This window comes from Pararge aegeria, chromosome 26 (genome assembly GCF_905163445.1).
Source record: "Pararge aegeria chromosome 26, ilParAegt1.1, whole genome shotgun sequence".
NCBI classification, from domain to species: Eukaryota; Metazoa; Arthropoda; class Insecta; order Lepidoptera; family Nymphalidae; genus Pararge; species Pararge aegeria.
In genome coordinates this window covers 587,734-604,381 of record NC_053205.1, presented here as the reverse complement: position 1 = coordinate 604,381, position 16,648 = coordinate 587,734, and the positions used below count along the sequence as shown (strand labels likewise).

The 16,648-nt window shown below is 38.6% G+C and overlaps 3 protein-coding genes across 8 annotated transcripts in view; 2 read left to right on the top strand and 1 right to left on the bottom strand.

Moving 5' to 3' along the window:
* The window catches only part of LOC120635119 (double-stranded RNA-specific editase Adar), a 69,653-nt gene extending 65,555 nt beyond the window's left edge, over nucleotides 1-4,098 (top strand). For all 3 annotated transcript variants that reach the window (XM_039906042.1, XM_039906041.1, XM_039906044.1), the window contains 3 exons: nucleotides 1,086-1,208; nucleotides 2,662-2,751; nucleotides 3,946-4,098. In XM_039906042.1, coding sequence (XP_039761976.1) covers nucleotides 1,086-1,208; nucleotides 2,662-2,751; nucleotides 3,946-4,074 — 342 coding nt within the window. In that variant the 3' untranslated portion in view covers nucleotides 4,075-4,098. The remainder of the gene's footprint in view (nucleotides 1-1,085; nucleotides 1,209-2,661; nucleotides 2,752-3,945) is intronic.
* Nucleotides 4,099-4,101: 3 nt separating this feature from the next.
* Nucleotides 4,102-5,328, top strand: LOC120634998 (putative uncharacterized protein DDB_G0286901). Its single transcript, XM_039905904.1, has one exon. The coding sequence runs from the start codon at nucleotides 4,102-4,104 to the stop codon at nucleotides 5,326-5,328; it is 1,227 nt and encodes a 408-aa protein (XP_039761838.1).
* A 3,504-nt stretch (nucleotides 5,329-8,832) lies between these two features.
* LOC120635225 overlaps nucleotides 8,833-16,648 on the bottom strand; it is a 30,774-nt gene continuing 22,958 nt past the window's right edge. For 2 of the 4 annotated variants that reach the window (XM_039906175.1, XM_039906177.1), the window contains exons 5-10: nucleotides 14,764-15,700; nucleotides 13,999-14,126; nucleotides 12,920-13,480; nucleotides 11,111-11,281; nucleotides 10,707-10,847; nucleotides 8,833-9,256 (exon numbers count right to left, since the gene is read on the bottom strand). In XM_039906175.1, coding sequence (XP_039762109.1) covers nucleotides 9,111-9,256; nucleotides 10,707-10,847; nucleotides 11,111-11,281; nucleotides 12,920-13,480; nucleotides 13,999-14,126; nucleotides 14,764-15,700 — 2,084 coding nt within the window. In that variant the 3' untranslated portion in view covers nucleotides 8,833-9,110. The remainder of the gene's footprint in view (nucleotides 9,257-10,706; nucleotides 10,848-11,110; nucleotides 11,282-12,919; nucleotides 13,481-13,998; nucleotides 14,127-14,763; nucleotides 15,701-16,648) is intronic. The other 2 variants (XM_039906178.1, XM_039906179.1) reach the window with 2 other exon arrangements.

Here is a 16,648-nt window from a genome sequence, read left to right as displayed (position 1 = left end):
TATCCTCACCATTTTATCCTAATCATAATACTACTTGCGTGATCAGTATAATGTATTCATTTTCATTCTAAGCACTCTGAAACTTATTTATTCTTTGGAACACCTGTAGGTACTCTTAAAATTCGAAATTATTTTGCATGAATAGTGTCAAATGTTATGATTTCGGCGCGGCGGCAACGATTGTTTTAGATTTCAAAAGAAGCCGCCGGCGCGTGTATCATAACCATGTACTTCCGAAAAGCGGCAAATTTCTTTGAGAAGTAAGTACAAAACCTTTGATGCCGCATTATCAAAGTGCCGATGGTTAAAACATAACTATGCATGCACTCAGTTTGATTTTAATAGATATTTTTTTATTCGCTATGTTTATGGTATTAGTCGTAATGCGCATAGGTCCAGTTTTTCATATTCTTTGATATAGTTTTTTGCGTCTCATAGAATTCCTAAGCGTACCTACCTACCTATACACCGAACTGTTACACCTAACTACTCCGTGAAATAGCGCTAAGTCCTAGCTGCAAGACGCAAGAGTCTTGCAGGCTATGTCTTGTTCTTGCTCAAGTCTTGCACGGTCAGTCTTGGTCTTGGTCTTGCTAAAAATACGCGGTCTTGTTCTTGGTCTTGGTCTTGCAAAAACGCAAGAACAAGACCAAGACTGCAAGACCAAGACTGAATTTGGGCAACACTAGCGTAGAGGGTTCATTGCCGAAGATCTGTTTGATCTGTTGAAGACTTTGATTTCCGCAAAGTAACGCCTGCTTCTATCCAATATCGTAGAACAAAAGTTGTCAGTTTTAATGCAATCAATTTTGGCAATCTATTAACTGGACCCCACGAAACTTTTCTATTGGTTGCATTATAACGCGTCTTATAGTTCTAGTTGAACGGGTCGTTAGCGCGACATAAAGGACCAGTGGTGCCATCTAGTTAACTTGACAAGGTTACTAGAGGACGACATGTGGCTTGTGGTAGCATATTTGTCACTAGATGGCGCTCTTTAAATACCATATAAGTTAATCGTAGTTAACATGTCCACGTTCGAATAAGTGAAGGTAGATAAACGTTACCGTCCGCCGCCTCTGCAGATGGCGGAGGTGATCAACTCCACCACCGGCAAGCTGGAGAGCGGCCACCCGTCGCTGGTGTGCAAGCAGACCATGTTCGCGCGGTGGCACCACCTCGTGCGCAGGCTGCCGCTGCTGGCACAGGTGACCACCATTATATCAATCAATTCAATCAATTTTTATTTATTTTCCTATGCAGGTAAATAGGTGTTACAGAAAAAAAAAATCCTTTGCAATTTATTTTAGACACGGCAGAAGTGTAACTTCTGATAAGTAGCCTACGAGAGATCGAGGTGGATGTAGAGTATCAGAACTATTAGGATAAATGTAACGTTTATTATTTAGTTTCCATAGTAACTGAAATAGGTAAAAAAATGTATAGTGTTTACAATCTCACTCTATGTCCTATACATTTATGTGTTTGTTTCTTTATCTAGATATTATTCGGTTTCCTTGGTAACTTAAATACGAAACAAAATGTGTAATGTATTCTATCTCATTCCCTCCCATACATGTGTCGTATATAAATCTGTCTCTTCGTCCTTGATCGTGAAGCATTGCGTTACATCGAGTTTAAAATCACAAAGTTTCTAATTTCCCTTCAATATTTTTTATAACACAAAGGCAATACAATATAACCGTAGCGCAGTGCGTGCGCGGTTGTTATTTTAACTTCAGTTTTTGGCATAATTTAAAAATTGATTTATCAAGGAGATGAAAATATTGACACATGTAAAAATTCATGAACACACTTGTACTAAAACTTTATAATACGCAGGCGCAAACACATGCGGTGAGAGAATGAGATGTGTTCTATCTCATTCTCTCGCCGGCTGAATCCTACACATGTTTGTATTTCTCTCTCTTACCTGTCGTTTTTCCGTTGCATCCGTTTTGAAATCACAACGATTCTAAAGAAGGTTCACTTCAAAATGCCATGGAAGTCGTTTCACATCAATGGCCTATAGCAGTGCACTGCTGGACCAAAGATCTCTCACTACCTTTTTTTTTATAGTTATATCAGAGAGACCAAGAAGATGGCAAACCGTGACATATGAAGTCCACCAATACACACTTGTCCAGCGCGGTGGACTACTATTCGATTCACTCATCTTCACAGTACGAAAAACGAAATAAAAAACACACATTTTCCTAATTTGAATTTGGAATTAACTTCTTTAAACTTTTTAATGATACTAAAACCAGCCAGATACAAATAGTATAGCCAAAGAGATTTTAAAAAGACTTTGAATGAGTTGACGAACTGGTGAGTGTGTGACGAGTGAGTGAGTGTGAGTGCGTGTTTGTGTGCGTGTTATAAAATTTTTGGGGTAGGATTCAAGTAACAATGACAATCAGGTAAATTAAATTAAAGTTTGTAAAAAATCTTCTGTTTCTTCGTAAGATTTACTAAGCATAAATGATGTTACTTTATTTTTACACTGAATGAGTGGTAATTTATGAATGAACACTTCTGCGTTAAGCTTATTATACAAGTAGGGGCCCAGAAAGTAGCAAAACCGTTTTGTAAAACGCAAGCTACTTAATTTTATTTAATTTTGACTTTGACTTTGGCCAATGTTTTCGGCGTTCGTAGGACGAGGCCAGTCCGCCGCTACCAGGCCTCCCTGATGACCTGGACCATGTGCTGTACAGTGAAGCCAAGCTGTTGTGCTCGCCGTACCAGGTAAAATATGGTATTCAGTACAGTAACATTTTCGGTGATAGCTTCTGCGAGTCGCGAAGCCGAAGTGGCGTTGGGCAGGGCACACAGCTCGGAAAACCGCTGGGCGTTGGGGTCCTACGGTGCTGTGGGTGTGCCCCCAACGAGGTGGACAGATGAAGTCAAGCTAGTCGCTGGGAGCCGCTGGATCCAAGTGGCATAAGACCATGGTATTTGTTCACCAGCAGTGGACGTCCACTGGGTGGGATGGTTATGATGATGATCTTCTCCGTGAGCTCCGCATCCACCAACCCTTCAAAGTTTCAACCCCCGACGCAAAATCGACGGGGGTTCTTATAAGTTTGACGTAGCTAATATACTACGACAGTACACACATCGCCATCTAGCCCCCAAAGTAAGCGTAGCTTGTGTTATGGGTACTAAGATAGCTGATGAATATTTTTATTTATATAATACTCATAATATATATATAGATGTAATATACAGATAAATGCCCAGACACTGAAAAACATTGGTGTTAATCACACAAAAAAATTTCCAGCTGTGGGAATCAAACCCACGACTTTGTACGCAGATAGCAGGGTCGCTGCCCACTGCGCCAACCGGTTATCTGAATGTATGCGTAGATATGTCTGTCTGTGGAGTCTTAGCTTCCGAACAATCAATTTTGATTGTGTTTGTTTTGTGTGAAAAGCTGTTCTTAGCTAGTTGTACATATTTTGACGACCTCGACGAGGGCTTCGGTTCGATTTTCGGCAGGGTAAATTTGGGAATTTATAATTTCTTAATTTCCTCTGGTCTGGTCTAGTGGGAGGCTTTGGCCGTGGCTAGTTACCACCCTACCGACAAAGACGTGCCGCTAAGCGACTTATTGTTCCGGTGCGATGTCGCGTTGTAACCTATTAGAGATATGACTACCATACTCCCTAACCCGCTACCATCTTAGACTGCATCATCACTTACCACCAGGTGAGATTGCAGGCAAGGACTAACTTGTAGTGGAACAAAAAAAACACATTTATGTTACGACAAACCGCCTACCACAAGCCAAGTTATAACCAGACCTGACCAGAAAAACAGTTATCACAAATTCACAAATTGTCCCTGCTTTCTTACCTGTCTTAGCTCACCAAAGAGCTAGAGAGGTCATCAAAACGAGGTGATTAATAAAAATGACTCCGATTGTGGTGATTGCAGGAAGCCAAAGAATGTCTCATCAACGCCTTCGACCGCGCACAGCTCGGGAGATGGATCAAAAAGCCGGAAGAGCAGGACCAATTTCAGTGCGAGATACTTAACGCCGACCCGACCATACTGTTCGCCTAGGCGGGCGGTGGTCACAGCAATAACGCTATGCAGATACCGCCTAGTGCGGGTACACGACCAAAAACATTCACCAAAACAGACGATGTTGCAAACACTGTAGACATCGCCGATATCGATAAACTCAAAACAAGTCATAGGGAAAGTGAAGAAATGTCATTTAGTAGTGTTAGTACGAAAACTAGTGATTTCGACCATATCTCAATAAGTTCTAGCGATAAAAATGATGCATACGGCACAAAAATTAATGAACGTAATGTTAATAGCGATTCGACTGCTGAAAATGCGCTTACGTACAAAAATAATAATATTAATAACATAAAATCTGATGAGAAAACTGAGAATTACCTAACTAAATCTGCAAGTAAAAACGATTTCGAATATGAAACACAAAACATAAACGCGTCTGTGAGAAAAGATCATGAATATAACAATGATATGGTACAAACTATTGGAGATACTAATAAATATGACCCTACAACAATTAACCAGTTAGGTAGTTCAAATACGGATGTCTTCAATATTAAATACGATCAGAACTTAAATGGTGAAATGCATTCACTGCGTAGACCGAAATCCTTGAATCAAAATGATTACGCCAATTTTGATAAACATGAGGGCAACATAGATTATAATTCTAAGTCTAATATAAATATTAAAGAATGTAATGACAATTATCCTAACGCTTTGCAGAAACTTGATAAAGATAGAGTAAAGTTCAAAATTGATACGACCAACAACATTAGAAAGAGAGAAAGTGTGTGTGGATCAACAAATTTTAAACCACATATTTTAAATGTTAAGCAACCTAAAAATAGTAGTTTAAGTAGTCATCTTAAAATAGCAGTAGATGAAATAGATGCAGATTTCAGAGTCAGTAGATTAGACATTGTCGAAAATAGGAATAGGGAGATAGGTAGAAATGAAAACAGAAATGGTGATCCATTTGTAAACGACAACAGTTCTAATGATTTTGCTTCAAACAGAAATAGAGAATCGAGTTCAGCATACGTATTTCAAAATAAAAATAGGGAAATAGGTGTTAAAGAAAACAGAAGTAGGGGTCAATTTTTAAAAGATAATGGTTATAAAGATGTTGTCTCCAACGGAAGTAGAGAATCGGATTCAACAGACGTAGTTCATAATAGAAATAGCGACATAAGTCTAGATCGAAATAGAAATAGGGCAGAAGATAAGGTGGCTAGTAAACTTTTGCAGCGAAAGTTAGCTGCCTATCGAAAGTTACAACGTTTTTAACTTCTGTTTACGACATATTTTGCATATTTTGATTTATGATTGTGGTCTCAACACGCGTCGCGTGTCATTGGGTGCCATAGATGGACTGCATTATACGCAAACTGCTAAATAGCAGATATGTCAACTGCTCATAGACACTGATCTTCTTCCTTTTTTTTTAAATACAAAGTCAATTTTTGTTTGGCTTTGATTATTACATTTAATGGAATGGAATACTTATTAAAGTAATACCTGCTTTTCAATAAATTCCTTAAATTCAGCTCATTTAAAAAAATATATATTGCATTGTATCAGTCACAGACGCTAGAACACTAAGTGACGCTGTGGGATACAAAGTGACGCTGTGGGACACTGGGTAACGCTGTGACAAAGTGACGCTGTGACTCAGATTGAAACTGTGGGATACTAGTTGTCGCTTTGAGACATAAGATGACGCTTTGAGACACTAGGTGACACTGTGAGACACAGGGTACCGTTGTGAAGTGTGGGACAACGTGTGGGCTTACAGTGAAGCTATGGGACACTAGGTGAATTCTGTGGCACAGTAGGTAACGCAGTGAGACACTAGTTGATGGTGTAAAACGTTGACGCTATGTGATCTTAGATGTCTCTGGCGGTCACCAGGTGACACAGTGGTCTACATATGGTGATAGGTGACTGTATGATTTAGTGACGAGGGATACTAAGTACATATGATATTATAATGCAGTCCTTCTATATGCATTATCTTAAGCAAGTTACCAGTTTTTACCTTATTATATATTACCATACTTTTACAACAATTGCATTTCAACACTTGTCTGCATGGTGTTATTAGCTATGGCCGCCATCATTTTAGGCGCCAGGTGGTAGCGACTCGCAGTGACGTAGCGTGGTGGTGAAAACTGACACTGTGTGGCAAAAAGCGTCAAATGGTGACTCTGTGAGACACTAAAAGTCTTGTGTCTTTAAATGACCCAGTGGGCGGTTTGCGACAGTACTAAAATTCTTAAGGAATACTGAAACATTTTGTGATACTGTACGCAATTGCAGTACGTTAGTGGGGGGTTACACTGGGGTTGTAAAATCGTAAGACACTGTGCGACGCTTAAGTGACCGTGTGGGTCAGAAAATGACACTATGGATTGATAATCAGTTCAATCAGTTGGTCTCTAACTAACTGTGTTACTCTAAGTGACGCTGTCGGACACTAAGTGGCATCAGGGGTCATATGACACTGTAGGATATTAAGATTTTTTTTATGGTAATAAAACCTCGGAGTTTGTTACTTAAGACCGCCAGCCGTCGTTTCAGAGGGGCGGGCTTAAAGTCTATTTCTCTTATTTAAAAGAGGCATATGCCCACACGTGGGATATTTGCCTTAAACACGAAGGGTTGGAAGACCTCCCTGGCCGAGCGGTGAGCGCTGTGAATTTAAGTAGGAGGTGCCGGGTTCGATTCTCGGTAGAGGCAATTTCGAAATTCATAATTTCCGAATTTTCTCTGGTCTGGTCTGGTCTGGCGGGAGGCTTCCGCCGTGGCTAGTTACCACCCTTCCGACAAAGACGTGCCGCTAAGCGATTTAGCGTTCCGGTGCGATGTCGCGTAGAAACCTATTAGGGGTGTCATACCCCTAACAGGTTAGCCCGCTACCATCTTAGTATCATCACCTACTACTGGGTCAAGGGCTAACTTGTAGTAGAGAAAAAAAAAAGAGTGTGTACTTAAGTACACGCGTTAGAAGTTAAACTTCTTTGGAATAACAAGATAAAAATCTTTTCAAAAATATTATCTTTCGCCTTATTCTACGTTTGTAGAGAAAACGACACTAACAATAGAAAAAAGTTATTGTTTGAATTATTGAAAGTCAACTGTCAAACCTTTTTTGGAAAAACTAAAATGTTGACTATAGCTAACTTCATGGTGTCGGTTTTTTGTGACGGTGTGCGCATCGTGAAAATTTACTCTCGCCATTTTCCCCTAACGCGCCAAAAGAAGTATAACTTCAAAAAATAAACGCTCTCTGTACTAGTACGGTTTCCTTCCTTTACCCACGCTGCGCTACTGCCCTGCGAACGCTGTTAACTATAATTCTAGTATTATTAGTTTTAATTATACATTGGAATCTCTAGCTATAAGACCCCATGTGATTTTTGTTCTTAATAAAAAAGCGCACAAACCCATGGCTTTGATTTTGTTTTTCGCTGGTTTTCGCATATGTTTGAATAAACGATTGATCATTGTAAACTATGTTTCTTATTTTTATTCATCTATATATTTATACAATACGTAAGCTTATAGAAAAGTCCTATTACAATATTAAGGATTACATGTATGATAAAAATGCTTGGGTATGAATTCCTCTTACTTTATAGCTCAACGTTGACTGACTAGAGATGGTGATAACAAAAAAAAAAAACCGGGCTAAGTTTGCTGTGGGCCTAAGAGCAGGGCGCCCTGGACCCCTCCTAGCTTTAGTTTTAAGTTAACGAATGCAGTTAACACCATCACTAACATTAGTGTACTTAGTGAGAGGACGTCTGCCATTGCCAGATTCTAAGTATATGACAACCCTATTTAACATAAAAGAGCGACGCGCATAGTACCTACGCTACGCGACATGTAAATAATGAAGTGGCAGGAGTCATTTGATTTTAATTTTGTATGTGATTTTAGGGCTGTAACTGATTACTTTCAATAAAAACTATGGCAGTGGTTCACTCAAAAAGTATTAGGTTTTCGGTTTCACAGATAAGTCTCAGAGACAGTGTATAATGTACCTCGTTGTATATTATCGATGATATATATGTATATAGACAAGCAGCACAAAAGATAACACACAATAACTAATTTTTATGTTTTTGAATTTAAAAAAGATTTAGGGGTATTTACCAATTTAAATAAAACAAATAATATAATTTTAACATAATCATAGTATAATACTTTAACAATATTTACATTCTATAACGCACACAATATATACTATAAGACACTGCCTACCTATCACATGATCGATTCATATGAAATATTATACTGACAAGGCTAAGTCTGTGAAAAAAGTTTTTCGCATATCAAACTTTGTATCCTCAGAATAAAATGAACCTAATGTCACTCGATTTAGAGATGCAAATCATTTACTTCTGATTTTTTTTTACAATCCTGTCGAAAACCCGTGCAAAAGAATTGTAGACAAATTTGTGCTTTAAGTGTATGGTAATAAGATCTATTTAACTCTGATGTTCATGTTCAAATACTCGAAAACGACTCTTCTGTGACACCGTACCAAGACAAGATTTCGTCACTCTCTATAGACAACTTCCGAATTTCAATAGTCTTGGATATCAGATTAAAATAGATCTTATTCGAATGACATTAAAGCATGAATGAATGAATACACATTTTTTTTTTTTTTTTCTCTTCTGGCTTTACAGAGATTAGCCAATGTCAGGTGTACACTTTTATTGTACACCAAAGAAAAAAAGTAGTTACAGAGATATAAATACATATCAAGAGAGTACAATTATAGCCTTATCGCTACATAGCGATTTCTTCCAACTAACCAATGGCGTAAAAGGAAAAAACATAGAAAAGAGGTAGGTGGTGCAATCAATAATTACTTTGATTTAATACTTCAGCTAGGGATTCAGCGGAGAACTTGTAAAATTAAAATTACAAGTACAGGATTTGCGACTTTAGAACGATAAGCATTAGGTTTTCTTTACTTTGAGGCTATAGAGTAACGGTACGCGAAAATAATTCCCGGATCTTGTACAGATTTGTCTGAGAGTCACGGGTTATATGATTTAGCACTGGACGTGCCCAGGCCGTTTGTTGAGGGCGGCCTCCATCAAGGTCATGAGCTCCCGGTACAGCAGACAGCTTCTGCTTGAAGGTTTGCAGATCTCCCTGTGGTCCACATCCACACCGTTCAGCGAACCGATGCCGGGGTCTGGAGAAAAAAAAAATTGTTTTTAAACATACTACGTCTATACACATCGCCATCGCGCCCCGAAGTAAGCGTAACTTGTGTTATGGGTGCTAAGATGACTGATGAATATTTTTTATTCAATAATATAAATAAATACTTATAATATATAAAATCGCAGAAGGGCCTTCTTCTAAACTCATTTCTGAACTTATTGTAAATTAACAACTCTTCTTTTAAAATAACAACACAAGTCAGTACAAACACAAAATTATTATATTCCTCTAGTATGTATACACAATAATAATTATTTCAATCTATATTACTAATTATCAGTATTTCAATAAAGACTATCATAAAATAATTTGTTTAAGTTAACAAACAGCGATTCGTCGCAAAAACGGCGCGCTGGTTCTTCCCGCCTCTCGAGAAAAACAAGATGGCGATCCCTTTCCCCGCTACCATAAACGCGACGCTCCGCTAGAGTGACTTTGACAGGCCGTATTCACTCTAAACTTTGACGCGCCGTCATATACATATAAACACCGAGACACTGAAAAACATCCATGCTCATCACACAAACAATTTCCAATTGTGAGAATCGAACCCACGGCCCACTGCGCCGTCAATATATAAAGCTATTTACTTGAAAGGAGGTTTTTTGAAGTTATACTTCTTTAGTGGAGTTAGGAAAAAATCCTGGGAATGAAATGATATGATGTAACGAAATGCGCGCGCGCATGGTTACACGATTTTAACAGGATGAAGGTAGTTGCGAAACCGAGTGAGAGCTCACTTTTTACGATGCGCGCGCACACCGTCGCAACAAACCGACACCCTGAAGTTAGCTATAAGGTTTGACAGTGTACACTTTCAATTGTCAAAGTCTGCGGGAGCATTCCGGTGATTCATTGATTCAATTGTTCAAAAATCTCAAATTTGAATGTTCAGTTAAACTTGGTGGATAATAAAACTTTCCATGTATTAAATACCTATTTTTTATTGTTAGTGTCGTTTTCTCTATGAACGTAGAAAAGTCGTGAAATAAAAAATTGTAAAAAGATTTTTATCTTGTTACGCCAGAGAAGTATAACTTCTAACGCGTGTACATAGGTACAACAACATTTATTTTAAATCCTACTGCAGGTTAGCCCTTGATTCCAATCTCGCTGTAAGTGGTGATGCAGTCTAAGATAGTAGCGGGCTAATCTGTCCGGGAATCTGGTGGGAGTGGTCATACCCCTAATATAATCGGTTTACACGCGACATCGCACCGGAACACTAAATCGCTTAGCGGCACGTCTTTGTCGGTTTGACTTTGACCGTTGCGCCTGGGAGTTTGTCAGAATCTGGGTACCAATGGAAAGGGGGTAAAATGAGATTCTAACAGAACGGGGGCAACAGGGGTTTAGTGGCGTATTACAGACTACTGTAGTATGCTTAAAAACGTATACATTCGCAATATTGAGTATACCTGCAGAGTCCACGCTGACGATGCGTAAGTACAGAACGGACATCAGTGTACGGCAAGTTTCCACCACGCTCCTCACAGGCGGCATGGTGGGCGCGGTAGCCACAGACCAGCTGTCTTGTAGCGATAACACCAACGGACAATCTGAAAAATAGGTAATTTATGTTTGTGAACATTACATATACATCTTACTTTATATAAGTTACAAGTGCATGAATATGTCTTGTTATTGCTGCGTACGTCTATAAGAGAGAAACGCTACCCATGTACCTGCATTAGCGAGAAACTCGGGTTAGTGAGAAACCTCTATAAGCGAGAATGAGATTGTGCTCCCTTGAACTCTCGCTTATCCAGGTTTGGCTGTATATAACTGGTAGTTAAATAAAACAAAAAATAAGCTCTCTCACCTTTGCAAATCTCCATGAGCTCCACACTGCGCGCCGTGATCGGCGTCTTGATGTCCGCCAGCGGGGACCCGCGGTGCGGCACCGAGTAGAACATGAACCCCGCGCTGCGGCGCCACACACGCGCACGGCGCTCCACCGCCGCTGCTGGCAGCGAGAGTGCGGAACCGCCATCAACACAGAGGATACGAACATTACACTCACTTATAACGTTACGTTCTTATCCTCATTGACTTACTCGCTCTAACGTAATTCCGTATTCTCATAGTTCGCTTAGCATAGAGGCAGTGGCGTGCATAGAGGGTATGCACAGGTATGGAGGGTAGAGGTAAGGAGAGTCATCTTATATGGGAGAAAAGTTGAAAAAGTGTCCAGTTGTTGCGCTAAATAACAGTTCAAAAATCCTCCACAATGGCGCTGGTGGATGCACAGGGTATGGTATGAATGTAGCAATCGTAGATGAATTGAAGTATGCCGAGTTAAAAAATTTAATGTCATTATCGACTAAAGTAGTTAATTATTGAGAATTTCAACAACTTACGTTGTACAAAATATTGTGGTAAATATAACCTTACTTCCTTGTATCTCCATACTTCCTTGTTTATTTTTCAAGCCTACTCTAACAATATTTATATTTGGCGCTTCTTTTAAGAGTTACCCTGATGCAAATGTGGCGCCATCCTAATTTAATACATTTTGACGACACTTTTTCATATACACAGATGACTCTCCTTTTATATCATCTGTATACCCTTCATATGCACAGGGTATACAGATGATATAAAATAACGAAAATCTCCAGTACGAGTTATAAATACTTAAGGGTAGGATTTTTATAACTCTTACTATCCCTATCCTTAAGTTTATTATAACTCGTACTGGCGATTTTTTTCATTTTATATCATCTGCATACCCTGTGCATTCCCTCTATGCACGCCACTGCACAGAGGATACCTTTAAGCCTTAAAATGTATTCCGCAAGAAAGAACAGAAACCAAGGAGCCATGAAGATACAGGAAGACCAAAAATTTTTATAACGCTCAATTAGCTAAATTCAATGAGAATATAAACATTATGGTCATTACTCATAAAGTGTTTGTATCCTCTTAGTTAGCACTATCAATTTGTTACCTCTTATCACATCAACCCCTTTACCGGCCCACTACAGGGCACGGGTTTCCTCCCACAATAAGATGGGGTTAAACCGTAGTCCACCACGCCTGCCCAGTGCGGATTGGTGGACTTCAAACACCTTTGAGAATATTATCGAGAACTCTCAGGCATGGTTGCCTCACGATATTTTCTTTCACCGCTCAAGCAATTGATATTTTAATTGCTTAAAACACACATAACTTAGAAAAGTTAGAGGTGCGTACTGGGATTCGAACTCGGCCCCCGAAGGTTAAGTCGAAGTCCTACCTACTGGGCTATCACAACTTCTATAATCAATAATAAAATTGTAAAATTATTAAACCTTTACAAAGAGCATAATATAATCACAAAGATAATATTATTTACGATTTTCTTGTTTCTCTTGTGTACAAAGCTAAAAAATCGGAGGTTATAGTACACAGAATGCCGTTAACAGTTTGATCTTTTTTAACTAATGCTAAACTGTAACGTCGAAGCAAAATGATCCTAATTAAGACGTAAATGCAACTTCTCATTCATAACTAACTGCTCAGAGCATTGGCTATGACAGATTGATAGAAAGCAAACTTTAATCATTTGGTTCATTTTACTTTGATGTTTCTAAGTTTTCCGAAACAACCAAAAAACCTACAGTAATTAAAATGATCGAAATTCACTTACCATCTGTATTTAAGTTGGTTTCTTTATCTTCTTGGTTATCTGTTATTAATTCGGGAATGTTTCCATTATTATCACAGTTGTCAGCTACCATTTCACTGTCATCAAAACCATCTTTGCTGCAAATTTTGTTTCTATTATGATTTGAAACTTCATCATGACTGGAGCTATTCGCAATGGCTTCCTTATTTTCTATATCACTATCAACTATTTGACTAAAGTCACTCAAATTATTCGAATCATTTGAATTTGCATCATTACTACCAGCTTTTTTATTTATCTTCTCAATTTTGTCATCATATATATTCATACTAAGATTGGTTTGTTCATTAACTTTATGTGGTTTGTTATCTGTATCAATAACGTCCATTTTATTTTCGCCATAATTATTTTCATTGGAATTCACATCAGCTATATTTGCGTCAACTGTGTCGGTCATCTTGTCTCTACAATGATTTATTTCATTATCATTTCTACATTCTGTTGTATTTTGTTCATTGGTTTGTTCTCTTAGGATTTCTTCGGCTGCACTTTGCTTTGTGAGTTTAAGATGGGCTTCGTATGCTGAAATTTTAAATGCTAATGTAACTCATACAAATAAACAAATTAAATGCTGGGCGAAGGTATCTGCAGACTTTTTCCACAAGTTATCAGTTGATCACCTTTTTAACATTGATTGACTAACTCTTGACCGCAACCTCACCTGATGGGAAGTATAGATGTTGTCTAAGATGGGACGCACTTGCCAAGAAGATGCTTCCTTATATACCCAGGTTGACAAGAATTAGGAAACGAAGAACTCGGAAGGCAAAATTGAATCGCAAATTTTGGTGGAAAACCCCATATCGTGTTTAATCGACTGATAGTGATCCTCACAGTCGAGTTTATGCTGAGTGCGTTTAGCGTCTCTCTGCAACGCGCTATAGGCTTTCTACAAGTAGTTCTACCAGTGATATGGGAGTTGGAGTCTATCAGTCTTCCAACCATATTTGCCCAGCTCTGGGGCCCTTCAGTATCGTGTCAGTAACTCTAGTTCATCATCTTCTATTTCAGAAATTTGAGAGGCACTGGTATCCACTTACCCTCGCAATAAATCTTCTTAATAAACAGCCCTCCCTTGGAATGCCCCACCCAAATAATGGGCCTCTCCCCCACCCCGAGCTCCAGTAACTGGGACGTCATCTGTTCCGCTCGCTCGTGTAGGCGGAGCCTGAAATAAAGGTTTTCTTAGTCTTAGGTAAAAAAGTGAAGCCTTTTATAATAGTTTTGATTCGTTTGCTCGTTTCAATTTACAATACAATAAATTACTATGACAATACACACATCTAGCCCCAAAGTAAGCGTAGCTTGTGTTATGAGTACCAAGCTGACTGATATAGTATTTATGTAATTTATTCATGAATATTTTCATGAATAAATTACATAAATACTATAATATTCGTATAAACACCCAGAAACTAAAGAAGATTCATGTTCATCGCACAAACATTTTCCAGTCGAGGCAATCCTGGGAACCTGCCCACTGCGCCACTCGGCCGTCTTAATGATTATCATCTTTTTGTAAATGGGGAAGGAAAAAAATCACAAAAACAACCATAGAAACTATAAAATTTCTATCGTTTTTTTTAAGTTATAATCTGAACCAAGATGAAGTTGTAGGAACTGAATCTCTGTTGGAATTTGGAATCAGATGGATCTCAGAGTTTCGAATTTAATTTCATATCACTGAGATACAGAATAGGCTAGCTGATCTTCGCAGTGCTTGTTAGAAACTAGGAAGCAAATATTTCCATGGGATATAGTTTGTAACGATCACTATTTCTTGAGCTTGAATCTTTATGACTCACCTTTTGCTTTCCTTGACCCAGAGCGGTCGCCACAAGTAGGGATCGCTCGTGTAGTTAACGGATATCACCCTCGCTCCGGGGTAGTCCACCCTTATCCAGTCCCTGGGCCAGCAGGGTGAGTAGCAATCGTCACAAATGCACCCACACCCAGCCTCGCACTTCATTCCGCACTTGCAATCACTCGCCTTCACTTCACCTTCACTTTCATCACTTTTAACTTTTACGCTGTTTTCGAATAAGTCCTTGACAAACTGTGCTTGGGTCTCATAGCTGCCTATATCGACATCATCTAAGAGCGTGTTGTTGTAAAACTTCTCAGTTATCAGCAAGTTCTCATTGGGCAAAATCTTTTTTATATTATCATATAAATGACTATCAACATCCGTTTTCATTATATCTTCACCTGAATAGTTAATGTAGTTATTTTGTATGTTAGCATCGCTTTTACTTTTTGTAATATTCGACGATGGCATCCTTAGGTCAAAAAATTCGTCATCATTTTCATTTATTTTAAACCTGCAGTCATTTTTCCGAATATCAGTGTCACCTTTTAAGTTTTTCTGCCTTATTTTATCGTTTATTTCGATATCGCGGCATTTCATTGCATTTAATTCGTTAAGTGTAGCATTATTATCATTTAATTCGGCATCTTTACCACAATTGCAGCTTTTAATTTTAGTGTTAGACTCATTTTCATCATTTATTTCACTTAATACATCATTTTCATCATTTTTGGTACTAAATTCATAATTCCCATTAGAACTCCTGTGTCGGATTTCAATATCGTCATCACTTCTGATATCACTACAGCATTTTGTTCGTTCATCGATACATTTGCAGGTGGGTACGGAATGCGGTCGACGTAGTGGGATTTTCTTTGGCGCTTTATCGTACTTTATTTGCCATTCGCCTTGCCGCCACGTATTACCTAATGAACCTGCAAAAAAGAATGACAGTTTTAGAAATTTTTCGGTTACGTAATGTAGTCAAAGTCAAAGTCAAGAATATCTTTATAAGAGTAGGCCCATAGATGGTGCGTACATCATCATCATCACATCAACCGATAGACGTCCACTGCTGGACATAGGTCTTTTGTAGGGAGTTCCAAGTTCCACGATTCTGAGCCGCTTGGATCCAACGGCTACCTGCGACGCGCTTAATGTCGTCTGTCCACCTCGTTGGGGGCCGACCAACGCTGCGCTTACCAGTACGGGGCTGCCATTCCAGCACCTTGGGACCCCAACGTCCATCCTTTCTCCGAACTATGTGCCCGGCCACTTAAGCTTCGCGACTCGTTGAGCTATGTCGGTAACTTTGGTTCTTCTACGAATCTCCACATTTCTGATTCGATCGCGTAGAGATACTCCGAGCATAGCTCTCTCCATCGCCCGCTGAGTGACTCTGAGCCTTCTTATGAGGCCCATAGTTAACGACCATGTTTCAGAGCCATAGGGTGCGTACATGATGCGTAAATATACACGGTAGTGAGATTATGGCGATAACCATATTTGTATAAATAAATAAATAAAATAAAATAAAAAGCCTTTTATTTCTTGCATTCCATAGTACAATTTCATTTACAGTGTGCATATAGAATAGATTAGAAATAAATAAATTAAAATTAATGTGATTATGATTAGCAAATAATTACAATGTAATAATAATATATTCAAATCCATTTTATTTGTGTAGTTTCATTTAAAAAAAAAAAAAAAAAACATTAAATTGATTACTGTGAACATGTTATGCAAATTATAACACTAACTTAAATCGACAACTAATGAATTTACTTATACATTTTTAAACCATATTTGTATACTTAAAACTAAAGCTAGGAGGATTTTTTAGAAGTAATAGAGTTTTTTGTTACAGAGCTCGTCCGGAG